At 35.8% G+C, this 23,055-nt stretch overlaps 2 protein-coding genes across 2 annotated transcripts; both read right to left on the bottom strand.

The window, feature by feature from the left end:
• Positions 1–2,406: 2,406 nt before the first annotated feature.
• MAP65-5 (microtubule-associated protein 65-5) lies at positions 2,407–21,609 on the bottom strand. Its single transcript, XM_083061903.1, has 11 exons — positions 21,479–21,609; positions 21,062–21,265; positions 20,312–20,557; positions 20,000–20,215; positions 14,236–14,391; positions 13,988–14,147; positions 13,658–13,809; positions 12,246–12,333; positions 3,909–3,982; positions 3,748–3,822; positions 2,407–2,913 (listed from the first exon to the last, which is right to left on the bottom strand). Exons 1-11 carry the CDS (start codon positions 21,533–21,535, stop codon positions 2,650–2,652), a joined length of 1,692 nt encoding a protein of 563 aa, XP_082918029.1. The 5' UTR covers positions 21,536–21,609; the 3' UTR covers positions 2,407–2,649.
• LOC145950728 (uncharacterized) lies at positions 9,236–10,419 on the bottom strand. The gene is made up of 2 exons (XM_083062405.1): positions 9,514–10,419; positions 9,236–9,433 (listed from the first exon to the last, which is right to left on the bottom strand). The coding sequence occupies exons 1-2, from the start codon at positions 10,417–10,419 to the stop codon at positions 9,236–9,238; spliced, it is 1,104 nt and encodes a 367-aa protein (XP_082918531.1).
• Positions 21,610–23,055: the final 1,446 nt, after the last annotated feature.

Genomic DNA, 23,055 nt, shown 5'->3' with positions numbered 1-23,055 from the left:
CTTTAAAACAACCTCAAATTCACTCAGAAAGACCGGATTTATCTTATGTTCCTATCCTTCAATTTCCTACCCATCCTATTCCTTTCCATGCAATACTCACAACTCACCACCATATGAAATGCAACATGTATCAACACACAAACAAACATCACTTTCAGATACATATGCTTGGAATAATGAGTTGCATGCCATAATACTTCACTTAACCAAGATGAGAAGGAAGGTGATCAGTCTTCTTCCCTCTTAGTACCAATTCAGTATAATGGTGTACAATGCATCATTCACCAAATTCATGCACACACATGCCTATATAAACCTCTCAAAACATCAACCTCTCATCTCATACTATAAAATCACTACCATGCTTAAATAACTAATCAAAACCACATCAACATACAACATGCACAGAGGTAAGTACATTTCGAATTCACATCTCCATAATCCAATCCAAATCCATATAAACAACATATACATACATGCATACATACATATATATATATATAGTATATCTATCAAATAGCTCGGTATTTCCATGACATTACATTTTTCCATTGTAAAAATTTGCAAAAAATATTGTAAGAATTTTATTTTGTTTATTGCAGATTTTCTTGCAAAAATAAATTTGCAAGTAATGTTTACTAAATGGTAGAAAAAGTTTGCAAGTAACTTTTCTTGCGGATTTTCCCTCCAATTTTAATTCACAGGAAAAATCAAAAAAATATTTAAATTTATATGTTTAATATTTTAAGAAAACTTCAAGTCCCACATCGATTAAAAATAAAACAATTAAAGAGTATATAAGTTGGGGCAACACTTACCTTACAAATTGATTTGTATGGTTGAGTATTAGGCTTATAATCTACGATCTTAAAGTTTAAAAGATTATGTATCACATGTTGGAGGCTTTCCTAATTATCCACGAATGTATTATTTGTGGATAAAATTCGTAGGAATAATGTTTGCTGCGAATTTTAATATAAAATTCGTATAAAAAAATCGCATGTAATAAAAGAAATTCTAGTAGTATAATAACAATCATAGTGTTCACTCTCCCAATTTTTTCATATCTCTTTTTCCATTGTGCATATGAATCAATACATATATTTCATAAGTAATTAAGCCTACTAATATGATTTATAAGAAGCTATAACTCGTGAGGAATAAAATTGTTAGACCAAACCCGAAAATCTCAAGGCAAATATAGAATGATAATTTTAAAAATATTCTTTGGCTTAACGGCTCTATGCACTATGACAGCAATGTGCTTGGATATAAGAAGTATATTATCATATCATCATTAATGAAAAGGCAGAATATATAAACATTGAAATATTAGTAAAGCAAAAACACAGGTAACTACTGAAGTGTAGACACAATCAAAGCTAAAACCAATTCGATGAAAATCCATAGCTATAAATGTCAGCCTACAAAATATGTTTTGTTTGGTTTGGCAATTTATTCCCTTACTAGATACACCCCCTGGACTAAATTAATCGGCAGCCTAAAAAATTTGCTAAATGTCACACCTCCCAATTATTATGTATAACCCTTTATAGGTTTTTTCTAAAGTCCAAACAAATTTTCTTTATTTTTAACATTAGTATACTAGATTAGTACATATAATCTAATTACATATTATGAATTATTTAAAATGAAACGGAATTAAATTACAATATCTTGTAATTAATTTCCTTTGGATCAAAACCTTATTATAAGAAACTATTTTTATTCCAAATTTTTATCTAAACAAATGGAATAATTAAGTTTATTAAAAACAAGTTGAAAAAAGTGGTATATTCCTATAAGGTGAAAATTGAGTCATTACCATCATAATTAAAGCATGGGTATAAGTCGACACATTCTCAAATAAACTTCGATCAACATACATCAAATCGTAGCAACATCTTTGCAGTTCAAAAGGTCCTGATAGTTGTTTGTCTTTCCAACTAGCTTGTTCCTATCACCCAGAATCTTACCCTCCAGGACATATTATATACAAATTCCCTCCACTCTCAACTCTTTTCAACGGTGGAAAATATCACTTATAATCAAAGAGGAATTTCTAGATAGAAAAATTTAACTATTCTTATGTCCTGTCTTTATATTGTAAGGGGATATGACAACATCTATCAAGGCAACTCTTAGCAAGTAGATTAACTGTCCATCATCCAAATGCATTTACCATATTTCACCATCCTTAAATGTTAGTGATGCTCTTTAAGAGTTACATCTTAATATGCATAATTGTTAATTATTACTTATAGTGCTTCGTCAATTAAGGAATCCAAGACAAGTCTACCACATTCTTTTTAACTAACTTATTATTTCCAGGCAAAGTGTTAATATTGTGCCATGTGATTTCTCTACTGCCACACATGACAACAAAAGATAGACGACAGCATGAAAGGGCAGGAATGAGTTCTATTATATTTTTAATCTAGTTAGCCCATAAATTGTACAACCTTTTTATATCAAGCCTATAATTGGTCAGTCATCTGTCATTTACCAATTTACAATCAATCAATCAAAAAAGTTAAGAACATCTAGTTGAGAGCTAATCCTTTATATGATGTTTCAAAACATAGAGCTTGTAAAGTAAACGCATTTACAAAGCTGACTGATTTACAAGAGTTAAATTTGAGGGAAGCCTTAATTGCCCCTAGGAACAGAATCATCTTTTGGAAGAGCAACATAGTTCACTGGAATTATGTTATTCACTCTTCCACTCTCTCTACGATCCTTTCCTCCTGAGGTTCGATGGTGGCCGGAAGGAGTAAGCATTCGGCGGCCGATGGGTGTCCCAACATTGGTGTTAGCATTAGTGCTCTGACCTAGAGGCTTTTTGGTTGCAGACCTTGAACCATAAAGTGCCTCTTGCTCTACAGCATGTTGTTCCTGTAGTCGCTTCTGCTCCTGTTAAGTATATCAGATTAAGCAGTTGTGTAACAAAAAGTTCAAAGTTGGTGAAAACAACCAATTGTCATTCAAATTGATGTCATGTACATAAAAACTGGAATACTTGGTCATGAAGTGCACAACACTGCATCAGTAAATGATTGTGTAACATGCAAAAATACAAAAGGGAAAAATTCTCACAAGGTGAAGCAAAAAATTGCAGCCAACTTTCCAGTACAAAAAAAAAAAATCAAACTTAATATTAAAAGTGATTGGAACGAAAGATTCTATTAAAGATGGTCAGCCAAATTCTTCGACAGAGATTAGGCATTGACAAAATCAGTGGATACTCCATACCAATGAATAGTTTCCAAATAAAAGTAGTTCAGACCAAGATCTTCATAACAGATATATGGTAGATGCTCTGCTTTATATTTCAAAGATGAAACCCAACATTCTGCACTTTTTTACGTTTTACTCATTTTAATGCTTATCCATAGCTAAAAATACTTACCAAAATTTTTCACCTAAGCAAATGAGGAGCATAACCATAACAAGAACTGGCAGTAAAAAATTATTCGATAATATTATTAACCATGTGAAACAGAGTATTTCTAGATTCGTGAACATATAGACAATTCACATAATTATAGACAATGTTCAAATACAATTAGCGCAATAAGCAAATAAGATCAACAGGAACAACACATGCCCATACCAGGAAATCCAAATCAATTTTCATTTTGAATAGTCAAAAAATAAATAATTCAAGAGTTTTCTTTTTCCAATTGACATAAACGATGAAGGATTTAAGAGTAGAAATAGAAGAAAAGTTTCGGCAGCTAGGAATACCCGAGATTTGCGCTTCTCTTCTTCTCTCAGTTGCCGTTGCAAAATATATTCATCCAAGTTATGTAACAAAGGAACCTGAAAAACAATTGAGTTGGAAGTTGAAACTTGAGTACTCACTCCACATATCGCAATAAAAAATATAAAATAGAGATGATCATCACCTTTTCATATAAGAAGGGTATTCCTTTTTCCATTTCCCAGGCTTTTATTTTTGCAGTCAGATTCTCCACCATAGCTACCCAGAAAGTTAAACCAATGAGAACATTAGCTGGAAGAATTTTACGAGCAACAACCTAGAATCCTAGATATCCTTGGTGCCTATGCTTTATATATAAACTTTTCTCAGTTGAACCTTTTTGTCAATCCTTTATCGATAATATTCAAACTGCTGGAAACAAGATTAATCACCTAATTACACTAATCAGCAGGCTTGTATACTTAAAACTAAGGTTTTCATTTATTAACTGGACTTTCAGTTTTGTTCCAAATTAAACAATTATATATATAGGGGATAAAAAAGAACTAAATAGTCACTTTGGTGCTGATTCTTTCATATAAGATAACTATGGCTAAGTTTCAAACAGCAAAGCTTCAAATGAATATCAAACATTGCACAGGAAAACAGTTTGTAGAAACATCGAACAATAATACGATTTAGTTATAATATGATAACAATATCTTAGTTATTTTACCTCATTCATTACTAGATACACGTATTCCAAAATTAAATAGTCCTATTATGTCTTTAAAATTATACAGAATCTAACCTGAAATACCTATATGTAGCTTTGTGTTAGCTATTCTTAAAATTTGAGCTTAGTGCCTAACTCAACACCATAAGACTAACTTGTAAGTGAGGATTGTCCAAGCTTTATAACTTGTATTTAAGTTTTATCGATGTAGGACTAACCACCACCCATCAAGGTAAAAATTAAGGTAAACCACAAAGAGACCACAACTAAGGCGAGACTAGGAATGATCTTAATTAAGGCATCTTTCCAGACACTCTCCCTTACACCCAGGGCTATGGCTATCAGCCTAGAGCATGGAAAAAATGTAGGTGGTCCAACAATAAATCTAAAATAAACTCTAATACTATATTAGAATTCGAACTTAAAATCTAACTTAACCTCATAAAACTGACATAGAAAGATAGAAATGCTCAAACTTTTTAAGCTCTATTTAAGTGTTCTCTATAGTCGATGCGAGACTAACCTCCACCCATGAGGCTGCAATTAATTAAGGCAATTCCCAAAAAGGTCACAACTAAGGTGGGTTAAGGGTGACTGCAATTAAGGCGGCTAAACCCTAAGCAGTTATTCATGGATTAGAAATTTATAATTAGCAAATTATAGCAGCTTAAGGGATGCAGATTCACTACCTACAAACCAACCTTTGTGGCCTTATCAGGTTATGATTTTTCAAATAGATCAAAGTTTCTGTTAGGACCCTAGAAATATAAGAATACTTTATTGAATAAAAAAGAATTACAGGTAGTGATCACCTTTCTCTTTTTCCCAGAACATAGGCTCCTAACAATTTCTTAAAGAATAACTTTTCTCTCTTTGTTTTCCCCGAGACTGCCCCTAACCCCTTTTTTATATACCTCCTAGCAAACTTCCTAGATAATCTTATCTATTATTAACTTCCTAGATAATCCTTACTTTAATTTAAAAAGATAAAACAAAAATAATTATCAACTTCCTAAATAGATAACAAACAGATAATAAACTATTAAATCTTATTCCTCCTAGTGTAGACTCTCCACACCTTGGGCCTGCTATCTTGCCTTACTAATTGGGCTCTATCATTGCCCTCTCCTATGAAAGCAGCCTTGTCCTCAAGGCTGAAGGAAGGAAATTGACTAAGTATGACAAACTCGTCTTCCCATGTAGCATCCTCCATAGGCTTGTTCTTCCATTTCACAAGAAGTTGGTGAGTTTGTCTCACCTTGTTTGGATGACTTTCTTGCAGCAATGATGCTCTCTGGTTCTACAAACTCTGGTATCTCCAATTCTAGCCCTTGTGGAAGGTCTGGCTCTACAGAATAATTGTCAATTTCCTTCTTTTATTGGGATAAGTGGAGGATAGGGTGTACCCTAGAGGAAGGAGGCAACTTTAGCTTATATGCAACTAGTCCACAACGTTCTAGAACTTGGAAAGGGCCACAAAAGCGGGTAGCAAGCTTCTGATTTACTCTCTTGACTACTAATTGCTGACGGTGAGGCCTTAATTTCAAAAATACCCACTCACCTGTTTCGAAGGACAAATTTCTTCGCTTTTGGTCAACATATTTTTTCATTTTTTGTTGTGCACGATGCAAGTAATATTTTAGTTGTCTTAGAATCTCATCCCTATCTACCAACTCCCTTGCTACTGCCTCAACTCTGGTTTCTCTTGGAAGGTAACGAGTCAGGCTAGGAGGGTTTCTACCATACACCACTTCAAAGGGAGTAGATTTTGTGGAAATATGAAAGGCGGTGTTGTACCACAATTCTACCCAAGATACCAATTGAGACCAGGCCCTTGGTTGCTCTAAAATAAAACATCTTAAGTATGTCTTTAGGCAACGATTAACAACTTTTGTTTAACCATCGGTCTCAGGGTGATATGTAGAGCTCATTCTAAGGGTTGTACCTTGAAGTCGAAAGAGTTCTCGCCAAAAATTGCTAATAAATAGGGGGTCTCAATCACTAACAATAGAATTACAGATTCCATGTAGTCTAACAATTTTTCTTGCAAAACATTCTGCAATTCCCTTAGCTGTATAAGGGTGTTTCAAAGGAAGAAAATGAGCGTACTTTGCTAATCGATCAACCACGACAAGAATGGCTTCAAATCCTCTAGACTTGGGAAGACTTGTGATGAAGTCCATGTAGAGGTCCTCCCATATTTGATTAGGGATGTCTAGTGGTTGCAAGAAAACCCCTAGAGAGAGCTGCATATTTCTATCGTTGACAAACATCATAAGACTAGACATAGTCTTGGACATGCTTCTTCATACCTACCGAATATAGATTTGCTGCCAACCTTCGGTATGTTCACAGAAACCCCGAATGTCCTCCATGTGGTGTAGCATGGAATTCAGCTGGGGAATCTTAGGAGATTTTGCTGGTATTACCAATCTACCTTTGTAGAGGATTCCCTATTTATACTTGTTAGATATAGTTTGACCACTTGGGCTTAGGCCCATTACTTTGTATATAAACATATCTTTTATTTTGCAAGACACAAGGAAATGTTCATTGCATTTACCATTTCTCTCAACATGGTATCATAATCTAATCCTTGACCTCTAGGTGGACCATTGTTCATCAGTGCCTGGAAAATGTGTCTCATTCCATTTTCCGGCTACCCACCTCGCCGTGCTTCTTTCTGGCTATTTTTCTCTACTTTTCCGGCATTTTTCATCGCTGTCACCGTCATCCACCGTTGCCGTCGTCTGCTTTCTGGCCAGCGACCCACCCACCCAGGTCGCCTTGCTCTGGCAACCCCAACGCCACCAGCCGCGCCGCGAACGGAGGTCGCACGCGTCCACACGCGCCGATCCCGTTCTCGCGCGTTACTCTCTCCTCCCTATCGGTGCCGGACTCGTCCCAACGTCCTCTACGCCGATCTGTAATTTGTTTCGTGATCGGACTTGGTTTGTCACGGGTCCCTTCCTTCTCATTCCTTTTTCTCTCTCCTGTTGCTGTTTCTCTCTCCTCTTCCACCATATATGGCTTCTCCTGCTGATGTCCGACCTGACTCCTCTATTTTTACTAACTATGTCAATGTCCCTCTTTCCATTGACAAGTTAGATGGAACCAATTATGACACTCGGGCTTCCAATATCAAGCTGTGGCTTAAGGGACAGGATTATGTTTCTCACCTTACACAGTGAACTGCTTCCGTTGATGAGAAAGATCGTCCTCATTGGTCGAAAATTGATGCTCAAATTTGTAGTGTCCTTAAATCGACCATTCATCCCTCCCTCAAGCAAATTTTTTGTGCTCATGAGACATGTGTTGATGTATGGGAACAGGCACGATTTTTGTACACCAATGATACTCAACGTCTCTATGGTGTGTCAAAATCTCCAGAGTATCTATACAACAATCATACCCAAGTTGTGGGGTACTCAGATGCAGATTGGGCAGGCTCTCCCTCTGACAAGAGATCCACATCAGGTTATTGTGTCTTTATTGGTGATAACTTGATTTCCTGGAAAAATAAGAAGCAGAATGTAGTGGCAAGATCTAGTGCAGAAGCAAAATATCGTGCTATGGCCTCTGCTATGTGTGAGCTTATTTGGCTTAAACAGTTGCTTAAAGAACTGAGATTTGGCGAAGTTACACAGATGACTCTCATATGTGATAATCAAGCTGCCCTTCATATTGCCTCAAATCCAGTATTTCACGAGAGGACCAAACACATTGAAATAGATTGTCACTTCATTCGTGAGAAGATTTTATCTGGTGACATTACTACTCAGTTTGTTAACTCTACTAATCAGTTGGCAGATGTCTTCACCAAATCATTACAGAGTCCTAGGATTGATTATATTTGTAACAAGCTTGGTGCATATGATCTATGTACACCAACTTGAGGGGGAGTGTTAGACATAGTTTTATCTTATGAGCCTAGGGCCACTACTTTGTATATAAACAATCTTTTTGCTTTGCAATACACAAGGAATATGTTCTCTCCATTTACCATTTCTCTCAACAACCCCAATGGAAGTTGTCTTTTTTTGGTCAACTCGATCAAGGGTTTTGCTATCTTACCATAATCTTTGATGAACTTTCGATAATACCCGGTGAGACCCAAAAAACCTCTCACTCCCTTCACATTCTTTGGAGTAGGCCAATGTAGCACACCGACAATTTTTTCTGGATCCATGGACACCCCTTCCCCTAAGATTTGGGGACCTAAATAATCTATTGATTTCCTACCAAAACTGCACTTCTTTTTATTTACCACAAGTCTATTAATTTTCAGCAACTATAACACCTCAGCCAAATGCAATAGATGTGTTTCCCAATTTGGACCGTAGACCAAAATATCATCAAAAAAAACAAAAAAACAAATTTGCGTAAATAAGATCTAAACACATCATTCATCGTGGACTGAAATGTGGCAGGAGCATTCATTAATCCAAATGGCATGACCAAGTACTCAGTGGCCATTATGAGTTCAAAAAGCCGTTTTATGGATATCTTCATCCTTTACTCTAATTTGGTTAAAACCTGATTTGAGGTCAAGTTTAGAGAATACCCAAGCTCCATGAAACTCATCAAGGAGTTCCTCCACCATTGGAATAAGATATTTTTCTGGAATTGTAACATTATTTAGAGCCCTGTAATCCACACACACCCTCCACAAGTTGCCCTTTTTCTTTACCAAGATGATTGGGGTAGAGAAAGAACTATTATTGGCCCGAATTAACCCTTTCTGCAGTAGCTCTAAAGCCTATCGTTCAATTTCATCCTTATGGTGATGAGGGTACCTATAGGGCCTGGCGCTTATAGGTCCCTTTCCTAGGTCCCTTTCCTGTTTGAAGAACAATTGCATGATCATTGTCTCTATGTGGTGGTAAGCCTTGAGCTTCAGTGAATACAATTGGAAATTGAACTATTAATTGTTGGATCTTCTCATGTTGTTCTTGCGGTAAATCTCCATATTGGACTACCTCTTGATCTTGAACCTGTATATTCCAAAATAACCTGTCAAAGGACAACCCTTGCTAGCAATTAAGTTATGCAAGGAAGAAGTGGATGTTACCACCTCCGATTTAATGCCACACAAGGTGATCAACTCACTCTTGTTGTAGAAAGTCATTGTCATTTGCCCCCAATCTGTTTGCACCAATCCTAATGTTTCCAACCATTTAATCCCCAAGATTAAATCTAAGCCACCTATTTCAAAAACATAGGCAGTCACAAATGCTTCCATTGGGCCTAAATCAACCTTCAAGTTGCAAGTTCCCTTTGTCAATACACGATGACCATCACCCAGCCGTATGGCTACACTTGAGGCATCTTGCACAGGCAGATTCAAAGCCTTCACAACACGTCTTGATACAAAATTATGGCTAGCACCGCTATCCACTAAAATTAAAATTGGTAATTCATTCAATTGTCCCTTTAATTTCATGACTTTAGGACTAGAAACTACTTCTTTAGTGGAATGGAATAAGCTCATAGCAGTGCATTTCACTTCCCCAAGAGTGTCGTCATTGTCACCTTTAGCAGATTCGATCTCACCCTCTTCGTTGAAAATCTCGTCCTCTGCAAGCAATTTGAGTATGACCTGTTTTTCTGGGCATTGATGCATAGGATGGTATTGTTGACCACACCTAAATCCCAGCCCCTTTTTCTTTCTATCAAACAATTCTTGGGTAGATAAGTGGCGGATCCCTCTACTCTTTGTATCTCCAGGGCAGCTAGTAACAAACCCAGATCCATGTGACTTGGAGTCATTTTTCCCATTCTGGGAGTTATCTTGCTGATAAAGGGCACTTTTTTTATTTGAAAATACAACACCAAATTTATGCAAATTTGATCCATTGTTGACCATAGATTTTCGATTAGAAATTTGGCCCTTGCTATCAAACTCCTCGTATATTGCACACTCTACATCTCGAGCTAGAGAGATAGCCCTATTAGTTGTTTCTGGTTGGTGAATATGCATCCAACGTCTAATTTCAGGCTTTAACCCATGCATAAAATATCCGATGGCTTGTGGTGCAAGTAGGCAAGGGACTTGGGAGGACAAAACTCATATTCTTCAATAAATTCTGCCACAGAATGCTCCTGTGTAAGTGCAGCCAGTTGTTCATAAGGATTTCGGGTATTTATGTCTCCGAAGCGATCGAGCAACGCCTCCTTTAACTTTTCCCACGAAAGCCCTGGGTCACCCTCCCATAACAAGAAAAACCAATGGATGACATGCCCTTCCGTTGACAATTGGGCAAGAGGAATTTTTGTTTCTGGTGGGGTACCATACACACGAAAATACATTTCTGCCCGAACGATCCAACAGCGTGGGTCCGTACCATCAAAGGAAGGCAATTCAACCTTTCTCGTTACGAGCCGATAGTCATCAGAGAGGACTAAGGGGGGAGGAGGAATTTTAGGAGGGTTATTAGCCTTGTGGGACTGTGATGAAGATCATCAGACTGATTATCTCCATTCCGTTTTAACCACTGAGTGATCATGGATCGAAACTCAGCATTTTCACGAGTCTCATTCGCATGTGCTTCCTTGATGACAGATTGCTGGGGATCAGCAACCGAGGATTGTAATTCCTGAAGTTGAGCGTCTAAAGTTGTGACTTTGGATTCCAATCCATTGACCTTAGAGACCATGTTGAGGAATCCGACAGGTCGAACCAAAGGACCCTAGAAATATAAGAATACTTTATTAAATAAAAAAGAATTACTAGTGATCTGCTTTCTCTTTTTTCCAGAGTGTAGGCTCCGAACAATTTCTTAAAGAATAACTTTTCTCTCTCTGTTTTCCCCCAAACTTCTCCTAACCTCTTTTTTATATTTCTAGATAATTTTATTTATTATTAACTTCCTAGATAATCCTTACTTTAATTTAAAAAGATAAAACAGATAATTATCAACTTCCTAAATAGATAACAAATAGATAATAAACTGTTAAATCTTATTCCTCCTAGTATAGACTCTCCACACCTTGAATCTGCTATCTTGCCTTACTAATTGGGCTGTATCAGTTTCTCAATCATTTGATTTTTATTTAAACTTTTAGAAATAGTGAATCTTAGAAATTTGTAATTAGCAAGTCATATCATTTAAAAATATTATGTAAAGTAGAAGATATTTTTTGTTCGGTTACAATTATAAAAAAGAATTTTTAATTTGGAAAACGAAGCCATAATTATAGCTTTTTTCCTCAAGTTAATCAAAGTAGCTTCACAAAATTAAAAATAATTCAGCTTCTGATTCTTATCGAAAACACACTGATAAAACATGAAAGTGTTTTTTCTAAAAATAGAAGCGATTTTTCATGGAAAAAAACCTGAAACAAAAAGCTATTGTGTCTACCTGTGAATTTTAGCTTCTGTTTTGCTTGCTACATTTTGATATGCCATCAAAGAGCATTGCATTTCAAGTGCACACTCTCAAATAGTTGGTCAGAATGGATATAATTGGATTTTGGTGACTTCTTTCACTTAATAAAATAAGACAAAAAGGTCAACACAAAATCGAAATACATTCACTAATACTCTCAATGATCCATGGAACTGCTATAAATATTGAGCAATATTATTCATTCAAGCTTGTCGACATCATGCACTGGTCTACAATCTTGCGTTGCTTAGTATTTAAATATTTAATATCATTTTAAAACTACTAATATCATAAAGGTTTTCAGACTCAACTCTTCGAATATAAGCAGGTTCTAATTACCACAAGAATCCAAATTGTAGATCTTCCTGAACTCATATGAATACAAAATAAATTAAAATAAAAACATATGACTACTTACATGGTATCTTGCTGACAAGAATCCGTGCTTTCTCAGCGCGCTTCAAATTTTTGTGTGCTCCTCTTACTGCACTATATCGATTTTCATCCTGAAAAGAGGATATGAAATGATATAAGAATATTTACAAAATATCACGGTACAGAATGGTGCACAATAGATTAGGATAATAATACATATTATTTTAGGGACAATTGTGTTACCTAATTTTTTAGGGATTTTATCCTTTTAGGATCGTTATCTTATTCTTAGGGTTTTATCTTTTAATTAATTAGGATTAGGAGTCTAGTGTTGGTATATAAATAAAACTGCTAGGTTAGCATTTTGTAACACATTACAACACTTGGGAATATGCTGTCTATGTACTCTGAATTTCCTCCCTCAATGCCTAAAATCCTATAATTTCAACATGATGCGAAATTGCAAGTGGCCTATCTTCCATGTATGTTTGTCTAAATAAATCTAAAAATAATGCAGACAATATAACACATTTAACGCATCTTTTATCAATCAATGGAATATAAAACATTTGTAACTGCTGCATTAACCACAGATATCAAAGTCAAAATAATCAAATGACATTAATCTCCGTCGTAGATAGCTTAGAATTGCTGTCTGTAATAAGTAAATATTTTATTTTCCAGATAATGCAAAATGAGCGAAGTAGAGAATGCTTAAAATCCAAAATTTCTTTTAGAGATCCAAGCGCCATATAGAATGGGAGATACCACTACCATATCTACACTACACAATCAACATAACCAAGCAAAGTCAGCTATGAACAGTTCAAAATCTACAAATTCCTTATAGAACCAATATGGTGTTATACCATCCACGTGCATATATTACATGTAAATTGTCAATGATTAACTCTCCTAATAGCTTCCGTTGTACCCTCCTATTAACTCTCATCAATGATTTTAGGTCCCCTGCTAAACCACACAAGAACTTTTGGGGTTTGAAGCATGTATAATGCTAAGGCCCATCCTGCCATGTTTTGAAATTTAACTTCCATTTAGAAAAATGGGGGAGGCAACTTTCAAGGATCAAACCCTTGAATCTTGGTGTTGATACTATGTCAAAGATGACCAAAACGCTTAAGTCATTAAGTGAGGACTCATGAACAGTTGCATATATTTTAAAAAAAACAAAGAAACTCAATCGACTCACCATGTAACAATTAAAATATAATGACCAACGTGCACATGACAGACATTAGATTTGCTTCTCCCTTTATAAAGTGACATTTAGTTGGCAACACTAAGCTATAGATATTGATTAAAAACATTATTAATGAAAGTATTTGAATATATTAAATACCATATATCGATCTCCATACATAGTAATAAATTTTAAGCCGATTAAGTTGTGACTTATTTATTAATAATAAGCTTTTTAAAAAAAAAGTTATATACCCTTTCATATTCATCTAACCACTTTTCCTCCTCAGCTGCAAATTTCCATTTCTCTACCCTATCTAAGATATCTCTTCTGCTTAGAGCTTGCTCTTTGGCTTTTCTGATTTGATCATCCATGCTATGAAGCAAATTAGACAGATCAATATTACCTACAAAGCCATAAAAGCTAGTGGTCAAGGAAAAATAAAAGCTCGGAACAGACATTATGGACACATTTATAACAATAATTCTAAAAAGTATTTAAGAGGAAAGACTAAAAAAATAAAGGACTGTGTAAGCCTTCATAAATAATTTTGGAAAAAGAGAAAAATTTCAATAATAATATACCAGATTCAATGAGGCTAGTCAAAATCTGTCTAGCAGCTTCACTATCTACATCCATGTGAACTCCTCTGTAAATTTCTTCAAGCTCATTCTGCCTCTTAAACACTAAATCCTTCATCTTACTGGCTTTCACAACATTTAAGCGCTGAACTTCAACCTCGACCTGCAAAAATATAAATAATCAAGCAACTAGAACTCAAATCTTGAAGTGAGCCACTGCATGGGTATGTTCGAGTCAACACAAGTTTCACCTTCTCAATGACATCTGCAGAAAGGCATCCTTGTGTTGACACTTCATCAACTGATGCTGAAATTAATCTAATAACATGGCTAAAGGCCTTTTGCTCTTCAATTGGTGTCTCCATAAGATCCCATAGCTCTACCATAAATTTGGCAAGCTCTTGTATCTACAAGAAAGTAAAATAAGATGAATGAATCTTTAAAAACCTGTCGGAAATAAAGTGCTCAGCCAATAAAAAAAATTAGGAACATTCATTTTTATATGTTCATATGGGTTAAAACAGTAATACCTTCCAACCATATGATACATCTTCTAGCCATAGGGAAAAAAAAAAAGGAAAACCCAGTTACTTATACAAAATCCCTTCCACAATTTTGTTTCATTTATTGGTCTAAAACTTTTCATAACAGAAAACTAGAATTGGTTCTTGTAATTCTTAGAATTAGTTAGAAAAGAAGCTCTAGCAAGCAGTGAGAACAACATTCCTTATCATGAAGCTGGATACTTGATCATATGATGTAAGTTCACAAATATTATAAATAAAATCACTTAGACTCCGACAGTAGTGAATTTATTATTTATCTCTGGCATTAGATACACTTGAATCTGAATGATTTTCATGTTATTGAATTGATGGGTACAATAAAATAAATAGGCATAAAACATAATCAATCCCTAAAGTTTAGGGATTTAGATAAAACTGACTAAGGAAACTAAACTAGAAATTAAGAGAGGATAAACTAGTATATCTAAACTATATCTTATAGAATTATCTTAACACTCCCCCTCAGGCTGGAGCCTATATATCATATGCATCTAGCTTGTTACATATATATGTTATCCTAGGACCTCGTAAAGATTTAGTAAAGATATTTGCAAGTTGATCCTTGGAGCAAACTGAGGAGGTCTTGATGATACTGGAGAGGATCTTTTCTCTGATGAAATGGCAGTCAACCTCTATATGCTTTGTTCTCTCATGAAAAACTGCATTAGAGGAGAGGTATAAAGCTGACTGGTTATCACAAACTAGTTTCATATGACCAACCTTGCAAAACTGCAACTCTTGAATTAAGAATTTTAGCCACGAGCTCACATGTGGTGTGAGCCATAGCACGGTATTCTGCTTCTGTACTTGATCATGCAACAACACTTTGCTTTTTACTCTTCCATGAGACAAGATTACCACCCAAGAAGACACAATAGCCTGATGTTGACCGTCTATCACTTGCATCACCTGCCCAATCTGCATCTGAATATCCAACAATGTTTGTATGTCTTCTATCATTGTAAACAAGTCCTTTTCCTAGTGATCTTTTGATGTATCTAAGGATTCGAACAACTGCAAGCCAATGACTCTCACAGGGAGAGTTAAGAAACTGACTTACAACACTGACAGGAAAAGATATATTAGGTCTGGTCGTGGTGTTATAATTCAATTTTCCCACTAATCTCCGATATCTCCCTGGGTCAGGATAAGGCTCCCCTTGATTAGGCATAAGCTTCACATTAGGATCCACGGGAGTGTCAACTGGCTTACAATCTGTAAGTCCGGTCTCTTCTAGAATATCAAGGGCATATTTTCTCTGAGAAATAACAATACCGGACTTTGATTGAGCGACCTCAATCCCAAGGAAATAACGTAGGGGACCTAAATCCTTAGTTTGAAAGTGTTTAAATAAATGTTGCTTCAGAGCCTTGATGCCCTCCTGATCATCATCTGTAATGACGATATCATCTACATAAACAACAAGATAGATAAATCTATGTGTCGATGAGCGTCTAAAGAAGACAGAGTGGTCTGCCTCGCAGCGGATCATTCCAAATTCCTGTATAACTTTGCTAAACTGACCAAACCAAGCACGAGGTGATTGTTTGAGGCCATACAAGGACTTTTGTAATTTACATACAAGACCAGACCCCCCTTGAGCAACAAACCCAGGAGGTTGATCCATATAAATCTCCTCCTCCAAATCACCATGTAAGAAGGAATTTTTGATGTCTAATTGAAACAAAAGCCAATGCCTCATAGCAGCCATGGCTAGGAATAGACGAACTGAGGCCATCTTCGCAACTGGAGAGAAAGTGTCGCTATAATCCAAACCATATACTTGCGTGTATCCTTTAACCTCAAGACGAGATTTCAATCTATCCACTTGTTCATCAGGGCCCACTTTAACATTAAATACCCACCGACAACCAACAACAAATTTTCCAGGCAGAGGTGAGACAACTACCCAAGTGTGGTTGGAGTCTAAAGTTGTCATCTCATCAATCATTGCTTGTCGCCATCCTGGATGGGTTAAGGCCTCCTGTACTGTCTTGGGAATGGTAATAGAGGAAATAGCAGAGATAAAAGCATAACAGCTAGGAGACAAACGGTGATATGAAAGAAAGTTATAAATAGGATGAGGATTACAAGTAGAACGACTACCTTTACGAAGAGCAATGGGCAAGTCAACTGAGGTAAGTGAGGCCGGAGTAGGTGAGGAGACTAAAGCAAGAGTAGAATCACATGGCTCAATTGTAGAATCATTGGGAGGAACAACAGTATGTGATCGACGCTCATAGGTTATCCCAAATCGGTGTAGAGGATGGTCAGACCCTGGTAGCGTGGGAGGATCTAGTGCCTCTAAAGTAGCAGGTGTGGTAGGACGCACACTATAATCAAAATGAGGAATAGGCAATACCTGAGAGAGGAGATCTGAGTCAACTGGAGAGACATTTGTGGCAATAAAATATGGTGTATCTTCAAAGAAAGTGACATTTGCACTAGTGTAAAATCAATGCGTAGCAAGAGAGTTACAACGGTACCCCTTTTGGACACGGGAGTATCCTAAGAACACACATTTGATGGCCCGAGCAGACAACTTATCACGTCCTGAGAAAAGATCATGAACAAAACAAGTACAACCAAAGACACGAGGATGAACAGGGTAAAGGGGATCCAATAGGTATAATAGGGAATGAGGTACTTGATCATTCAAGACAGACGATGGCATTCGATTTATTAGATACCCTGCAGTGAGGACAGCATCGCCCCACAACTTTGGGGGTGCATTGGCATTCAATAAAAGAGTACAAGCAGTGTCTACAATATGTCTATGTTTTCACTCAGCTACACCATTTTGTTGAGGTGTATGAGGGCAACTAGATTGATGTAGAATGCCATGAGAAGCCATAAATGATTTGAAGCAATCTGAAAAATATTCTTTAGCATTATCGCTTCATAAAATTCGAATTACTTTGCCAAATTGAGTTTTGATCTCCGAATAGAAACTTAGAAAAATATTGAATAACTCAGAACGATTTTTCATTAAAAATATCCAAGTACATCTAGAAAAATCATCAATAAAGGTGATATAATACCTATGCCCCAAAAGAGAAGGAACACGACTAGGACCCCAAACATCAGAATGAATAACATCAAAAAGAGACATAGCTCGACTATTAACACTATTAGGAAAAGAAGCTCTAACATGCTTTCCTAATTGACACGACTCACACTCTAAAGACTCTAACCGTGAGAGATGAGGTACCATTTTCTTTAATTTATTCAAGCTTGGATGACCCAGGCGATGGTGGATTAAACCAGGAGACTCAATAGATGCACATATGGTAGAGGTAGAAGGCTGAAGGTAGTAGAGACCATGTGATTTAGATCCGGCTCCAATCGTCTGTCCCGTACTCCGGTCCTATATCAAGAAAGAATCAGAAGTGAAGGTTATGACACAGTTTAGTGACCGAGTCAACTTACTTATAGAAATCAAATTAAAGGGACATCCAGGAACTAGTAAAACAGATTTTAATGGTAGTGATGGAAGAGGTGATATTTGACCAATACCAGTGGCTTGGACTTTTGACCCATCTGCAAGAGTGATATGATGTGGAGTTTTAGGTGATGATAGGTTACGGAAAAGGGAGACATTACCAATTAGGTGATCAAAAGCACCGGAGTCCAAAACCCAAGGTCCAATAGACGTAGAATGAGAGAGACAGACTGTAGAATTACCAGTATGAGCAACAGCGATAGAGGAAGGGGCCTGTTTAGTCGCCTTCAGTTGAAGATACTCTTTGTAATCATCAGCAGATAATGTGATTGGATGATTGCTCTTGGGTTCAATCTTGACTTCTAGAGCCGAAGTCGGAGATTGAGCCACTTTAGATGTCTTGCTCAGAAAGCCATGCAAGGAATAACACATGTCTCGTGTATGTCCATCTCTTTGGAAGTAGGTACAATGGAGGTTTCCTCTACCCCCTTTACCACGACCACGACCACGACCTCAACCACGCCCTCGACTTCCACGGTCAGTTGAACTAGAGACAAAAGCAGAAGGTGTGTCATTCTTGGAAATCTCTGCCATGAAGAGAAAAAGGAGAAGAACAGCAACCAAATAATCCCGAAAGACCTCCGAGACAGCAACCAAACAGTTTCAAAATTCCGTGGTAGCAACCAAACAACCACGAAATTCCAAGCAGCAACCAAACGACCACCTACAGTGTGACCCACAACCTGAAAAGGGTCAAAACAAGAAAAGGGAGGGCTGGCGAGTCCAACGGTGCAAACGGCATCGCAAACGGAGGCCTGGAGGGAGGCACGTGAACCCCACACGTCGGCGAGCTTTTTTGACAAAAAACCGCGCGTGAGAGCGCGTGAGACATCGGTCTGGAGGCGGCTCGCGACGGAAAGGCCGATCGGCGACCTCTGAACACTCAGGCGGCGTCAACTTTGACGACCGCTGACAAAATTCGAAAAAACCCTAGATGCCTTGGTGGCGGCTGGGTTAGGGTTTCCAAACCAGGACCAGAATGCTCTGGTACCAACTTGAATCTGAATGATTTTCATGTTATTGAATTGATGGGTACAATAAAATAAATAGGCATAAAACATAATCAATCCCTAAAGTTTAGGGATTTAGATAAAACTGACTAAGGAAACTAAACTAAAAATTAGGAGAGGATAAACTAGTATATCTAAACTATATCTTATAGAATTATCTTAACAGATACATTTTTATCTTGGAAAGAGCACAACCAGCAGGAATGGATTTCTGAACCCGTGTAGTTTGTTAATTTATAGCATGTGCAACTGCAAATAAAACTTGTGCTTTAAGATTTGAAATTACATGTAGAATTTTACATACCAAAACAACAGACCATACCATATAACAACCTAAAACATAGACTAGAAACCTCCCCAATTAACTAGCAAAGATTGATAATTGGTAGTCACTTGTATCCCAAGCTGAGATAAAACACACTCATAGGAGACTAATAAACATTAGTCTTCCCACACAAATCCATAATTTCATCTGAATTCAAAGTTAACATGGGTATCACTCATCACGTTCAGTATAGAAGAAGAATTCGGGCTTCAATTGCTAACACATGCAACTACAATTTAGAACACAGTTAACTACTCATGATTTAGAGGTAAGTGTTGTAAAGTTTTATTCAATCAATAAGATAGTCCCGGCAAAACATTGACAAGCAACTTTCAGGCTGCAGCTGGAAAAATATTTCCTATGAAAAATGTTTCAATGCAAGAAGCCTAGAAGCTAATTAAAATGCCAATAACCATTTGAAATTAAACAGCAACTACTGATACAACTTCAAGAGTGATCATTTGCTGTATATCAAACAGAGATTAGATGATACACACACCTACATCTAAATTATTTACAACAGTAAGGCACATATATACACATGCAGTGATGCACAGACAAGTACAAATTCATTTGCATTTCCACTATTTCATCTAGATCAGAACAATTCACCTTTTGTAGCCTTTGTTGCTTCTCCCGCTTTAATGAATGAATGACCCCAGTTAATCTGGCAAGAGTATCATTGCTGATGCTCTGTAGCGTACCTTTTGATGAATCACCCAAACTTGGGTGAATTTCATTTAATGTCTTCCAAAAATCAATTGACATTACTCCTGTAAACTCACTAATAGTACTGATATGATTCTTCACTTTCTGCTGGCGCAAGATCTGGTGGGAGAAAAAAAAGAAAGCAGTAAGCGAATAGTGGGTAAAATATCTGGAGCTATCAATGTTATATATGACTATTTTTTGAATTAGTGGAACCTTTTCATTCTGAAGCTCCTGGAGATGCGACTTGAGTTCCCCTAGTTTTTTTGTTGTCAGATCACTTTCATTACCATCTGAATCTGTGACACTTTTGTACGATCCACAGCCAGCTATTTCAGTACATATCTGAGTAATTTGGGACTTTATCTCTGAAAACTCAATGACTCTATCATCTTTCTTTGACCTCAAGTCCTCTAGGACAGGTCTAATGGTAGCTATTTGCTGCTTCAGAGTTCCCTTCCCCTATCAAATGCAGAATCAAATTAGTCGAATAGGTATCTTGCTGAGGGACAAACACAAGATCTTGGAAACATCATGCAGGAACTGTAGTAAATAATTCAAAAATGAGAAAGAAAAAATCAATTATAGAATATCATAATGTCTACACTAAACAGTAAACACTGTTAAAAATCGCATAAAATACCATGTTATAAAAATATAATACATTTGTAGAATTCACTTTCACAAATTAAAGTACAAAGAGGCACATTAACGCTTCTTATACAGTCATTATTAAGAGTTAAGACTGCCTAGTGTTTCTATCCCAACGAGGGAAAGCTGCGTAGTTGATGTTCAGCATCTGCCAAAATTTCATTTTCACTTACATTGTTACATAAAAGACAACAGAAGACAGCATCTCACACCAGCACATTGAAATTCTCATTCCCAACACTACAAAAGTGTGCAACCAAACCAATAGACAGCACAAAACAAAACGGTACTTGAACCTAACCAAACCAAACCTACCCTTGGGAGCACGGTACATTCTTCAAGGGAAGAAACAATATTTGCAACTTCAGTTTCTGCTTCAGCCAACCACTGATACAACTCAGCCTTGTGCTTCCTCGTCTCCTCAACTCTCCGGTGATAAATGTCAAGGCACTCTTGCTCCAGTTGAAGAAGCATGTTGTCCCTATCACTGTCACTTTCCCCAATCTCATCCCATATCATCTATCAAAACAATTCACAAACCAAATGTCATCCCCAAACACACCACATACACTTGACACCATCTTTCAACAATCTAACACATCACATTCATGACTAAATTGCACAATAACAACAAAATGAGAATTTTTTTAATTATTATTAATAAATAAAAAAAAAAACACAAATTGAAAGATTAGGGGAAAAAAACTTGAAGTGCGAAACCGAGTGAAGAACCTGCAATTGGCGGAGGAGAGAGGCGCATGTTGTGCCAGAGGGAGAAAAGGAAGCCATTTTTGGGAGGAAAAGGGGGAGAAAGTGGATTGTGAAAACCCTAATTGAGAGAGAGTGTGATGATGAAGAAGAAGAAGAAGAAGAAATCAGAGTTTTGAAAACTGCAAGCGTTACGCGCGGTGATGAAAATAGTTGACTTTGACCAGAGGAAGTATTAGGGAAGATCCTATGATTTGAATGTTTTTGACAGAAACAGAAATATTCCTCTGTTTAGTGATACTGCACGCTTTCGATTTGGATTTTGGCGCCAACTCACATGTCCTTCAAATTTTGTCACTCTCATTAACCTTTTAATTAATATTTCACTATCATATTATCCTTTTACTAAAGCAATAATAATAAGTTGTGTCTCGTAATGATATTTTTTTAATGTTTTCTTAATTATTTTTTTGATTTTATGTGAACAAATATTAATAATAAATATTTAAAAATATTATAACTAATTATGAATATTAATATACATTAAAATAATTCTATATTCATATGTCTTAATTATAATACTTTATTTTATATAAATAATGTATGTTTCAAATAATATTATCTTTATAATATATTTTTCTTTTCTTTGTGTGTGTGTGTGAAGCATTAAAAAAAACTGGATAATAATATAAATAAATAAAAAACTGTGTTAACATTGATTTTTATTTAAGTTTTTACTTAATACAATAGAAATGGGAAATTTCTTAGTTTTTATTTTTTATCTGTGTCTTTTTAATATTTTAGTTGTCTTTATTTTTAAATTAAGTGTATTTGGTCTTTAATTTAAAAATAAATAAATATGTATAAGCGTAAATTAACAATTTTTTTAACAGAAAAGTGGTATCAGTGATCGAAATCATGAAAATCATCAAAACCATTAATCAATTGAATTAATATGCAATGATTGTAATTATATAAAGTAAGTCTATCAAATGGTGGATTGTATAAGATTGAACGCTTAAATATTATACGATATTATTGATCTTATTTTGTTTTGGCTAATAAGTAAGATACTCATAATTTTTTCTCTTATGTATATTATAGGACACAAATAACAATTAAATGACATACCATTAAAATTTTAAAATAAAAAAAATACAATATATATTAATTTGGATGAGTATTGATATATCGACAAATATATTTTAAACAAATTAACAAAAAAATAATAATTTTGAAAACTAACGCAATAGGACCGTAAATAAAAAATAAAAAATGAAAACTTTGGAAACGTTTGTTACATGAAATAATATTGTATTCCTGTAAATCATATTCTTAAGAATAAGATAACCTCAAATATTATTCTTAGGAATATAAGAAGAGCTGATTAGTTCATTTTAATATTTCTAAGAATATTTTTAAAGTTTAAAATAATTTAAATAAAAATAGAAATTATAAAGGTTATAAAAAATAATTTTTAACATTTTCATGAGAATATCACTTATTCATCTCTTTATCATGGGAATAAATTTTTCTTACCCATAAAAATATCATTTTATCATAAATAAAAGATATTCATAAATATTATTACATAATCTTCT

The sequence above is a fragment of the Cajanus cajan genome, chromosome 8 (assembly GCF_000230855.2).
Source record: "Cajanus cajan strain Asha chromosome 8, NIPB_CcT2T_4, whole genome shotgun sequence".
NCBI classification, from domain to species: Eukaryota; Viridiplantae; Streptophyta; class Magnoliopsida; order Fabales; family Fabaceae; genus Cajanus; species Cajanus cajan.
The sequence above is the reverse complement of the archived record's forward strand: the minus strand, read 5'-3'. Positions and strand labels throughout refer to the sequence as shown.